Raw genomic sequence first — 2,815 nt, 5'->3', positions numbered from 1 at the left:
GTCAACACTTATAGTAGTGACACGATCCGGGAACTGCAATGTGAAATGTCTATCACCTCTGCTGATGACTGCGTAAGGGCCATCATAAGGCGGTCGCAAGGTAGGCTTAACTGCGTCACATCGCACATAAACGTGAGAACAGTCATCTTAGAGCTGGATGCCAGAAGATTTTGTGCGAGCCATGTGTGGTTGTAGGAACTGGACGAATTTGCGACATAGTGTTGCGGAGGGTTTCCACAAATTCATCGGGCGGAACATCGTTGGAGAACTGGAAAAACTCCCCAGGTAAGCGAAGTGGCGTCCCATAGACGAGTTCTGCTGATGAAGCTCCGATGTCCTCCTTTACACACGAGCGGATACCTAGAAGAACGCTAGGAAGCATGTTGGTCCAGTGGTCAGTTTCGACGCAGCGTAACGCTGTCTTCAGGCCACGATGTCAACGACTCAACCCGAATCGATGGGAATCAACCCAGTCGCGGTAAAAATGCTTCCGTTCTGGAGAAATCGCCCGGAATTGTGGTTCAAACAGATCGAATCGCAATTTTTGCTCCCCAAAATTAGCGCTGACTCGGCGAAATTCAACTATGTAATTACTAGTTTAGATCAGCAGGAACTCTCGGTCATTTCGGATATCTTAATGAATCCACCGGCTCAAAATAGCTATGATGCCCTGAAAGAGCGGTTGATATCCCAGTATGCCGATTCCGAATCTTCTAGGTTAAAGGCTCTTTTGCAAGGCCTAGTTTTGGGTGACAAGCGCCCGTCACGTTTTCTCTTGGAGATGCGCGATTTAGCTGGCAAGCATTTTGATGATAAAATTTTTAAAACCTTGTGGTTGCAACAATTGCCAGTAGCTGTTCAGCAGGTATTAGCCGTAAGCACTGACGACTTGCCGAAGCTTGCGGAGATGGCAGACGGCATATTGGACGTTACCAAGCCTACGGAAGTCAGTTTGGTCCAGCCATGCTCAATCGATACCAAATTAGATGAGATTTGCACTCGCCTGTCTAGATTAGAAACTAGACCTCATGGACAGCGTTTTCGTTATCGTTCGCGATCTAAGTGTCGCCAATCTCTCCCAGCGGGACAAACATCTCAAATAGGCTGGTACCACAGGAAATTCAGAGAAAAAGCGTACAAGTGCACAGCGCCCTGTTCTTACAAGCACTCAAAACACGAGTAGAGTATTCGTTGGGGGCGCACAGCGAAAATGCTAATATTGCAAGTCGCCTATTTGTGTACGATCGTAAAAACGGATTGCACTTCCTTGTTGATACTGGAGCATCGGTATCTGTGCTACCCGCTGAAAAAAAATTGTCAAACAAAACCAATTCCTTTCAGTTAACTGCTGCTAATGGCACTCAGATTCCTACATTTGGTACTAAGATACTGAACTTGGACTTTGGTCTGCATAAGAATTTCGTTTGCAAATTTGTTGTGGCCTCAATCAATAAGCCAATCCTAGGCGCTGATTTTCTTAGTCGATACAGCTTTTTGGTTGACATGAACAAATGTCGATTAGTTTCACAAGATTCAAAATTGCCCATATCCGGATCCAGGGCAGAAGTACCCTCCACTGGTGTGACATTTGCTATGCATGATACTACTGATTATCATAAGCTGTTATCCAAATTTCCCGAACGGACTAAGATAAATTTTTTTATACAACCATTATAACTTTAACGGCAGGAGCGTGTGGCAGACGTACGGAGAAGCCGAATGCAAAACAAACAATAATGAAAGTCTACATAAAAATAGGTCATTAATTGTATAAAAAATTATGTCAATGTTGCCACACTGACATAAATAATAATAATAATAATAAAGAATGATAATAAACATAGTTGGAAAAAGGGTCGCTACACACTTTTTTTCTTTCTTAGTGCTTTCGATAACATTTCTTTTTAAATTTTACCTCATTCATTTGATAAAAATTGAAGTAATGGCATGAAGTTGGTATCAAAAGTACTTGAGGCATTAAATTTATGACTAAGAATTTTCTATGGGTGAATGTGCCTTCGCGTCTTCTTTACGAGCCGACATTGCTTCAACCCCCCTTCATGTTAGAAAAAAGAAGAAAGGCAAAAAAATGCATAAAGGATAAGTAGCTAAAGGAAGTATACAAGAATATCGCTGGGGTGTAGAATAAACGGGGAGGGGGTAAAGAGACCACTTCGATTTTAGGGTTAAAATAAAGCTTCTTGATGATGAGGAAAGAGGAAATACAACAGAAAGAGCTGGAATGAATTTATTCCACTGGTGTTTGGACGTAATATTTCGTCCGTCATACCGAAGGGGTTAAATATGTTTTGAACATTATTCAACGTCGTTTTTCGTGAAATATATTTTAAGTGTAGTTAGCAATGAGGCTTCGCGCATAGATAACATAATCAGAACCAGAATCACATTGAGGGACAGGAGCAGTAGGTTCCCCCATCACATAAATACCCATGTTATAATACCGATTTCATTGTTGAAGTGCACAAATTCAGTAGGGTTTTTCGCCACGTGAATAATGTTATTAAGTGAATGTTGTTCCAGGTTTGTGGCATCTTTAGTTTGCTTAGAGATATAAAGCCGAGAAAATTTTTTAAATATAATGTAATAAGTCGGTTCTACTTTTTTCCAGTTGGATTCTACAAGTAATAACTGAAAAAAAATTAAAACTTTTTATTTTTGCTTGTTAAGTATGAAAATCAAAAGTTGTTTGTTTACTAAATGTTTTAATATTCAACGGCATCAACTGATATAGTTTAATATCAATACTTCGCAATAGCCTTACATTGTAAAAAGACCGTTATGACAATGATGCGGT

The 2,815-nt window shown here is 40.4% G+C and overlaps 1 protein-coding gene across 1 annotated transcript; it reads left to right on the top strand.

Annotated features, from left to right (window-relative positions):
• The first annotated feature begins 433 nt into the window (after window positions 1-433).
• LOC149089345 (uncharacterized) lies at window positions 434-1,183 on the top strand. The gene has a single exon (XM_089240149.1). The coding sequence runs from the start codon at window positions 434-436 to the stop codon at window positions 1,181-1,183; it is 750 nt and encodes a 249-aa protein (XP_089096275.1).
• The last annotated feature ends 1,632 nt before the right edge of the window (window positions 1,184-2,815 follow it).

The sequence above is a fragment of the Pholcus phalangioides genome, unplaced genomic scaffold (genome assembly GCF_987345545.1).
Source record: "Pholcus phalangioides strain wild (caught in Gottingen) unplaced genomic scaffold, Ppha-v1.0 ptg000002l_1, whole genome shotgun sequence".
Classification (NCBI taxonomy): domain Eukaryota; kingdom Metazoa; phylum Arthropoda; class Arachnida; order Araneae; family Pholcidae; genus Pholcus; species Pholcus phalangioides.
This window is presented reverse-complemented; position numbering and strand designations above follow the sequence as displayed.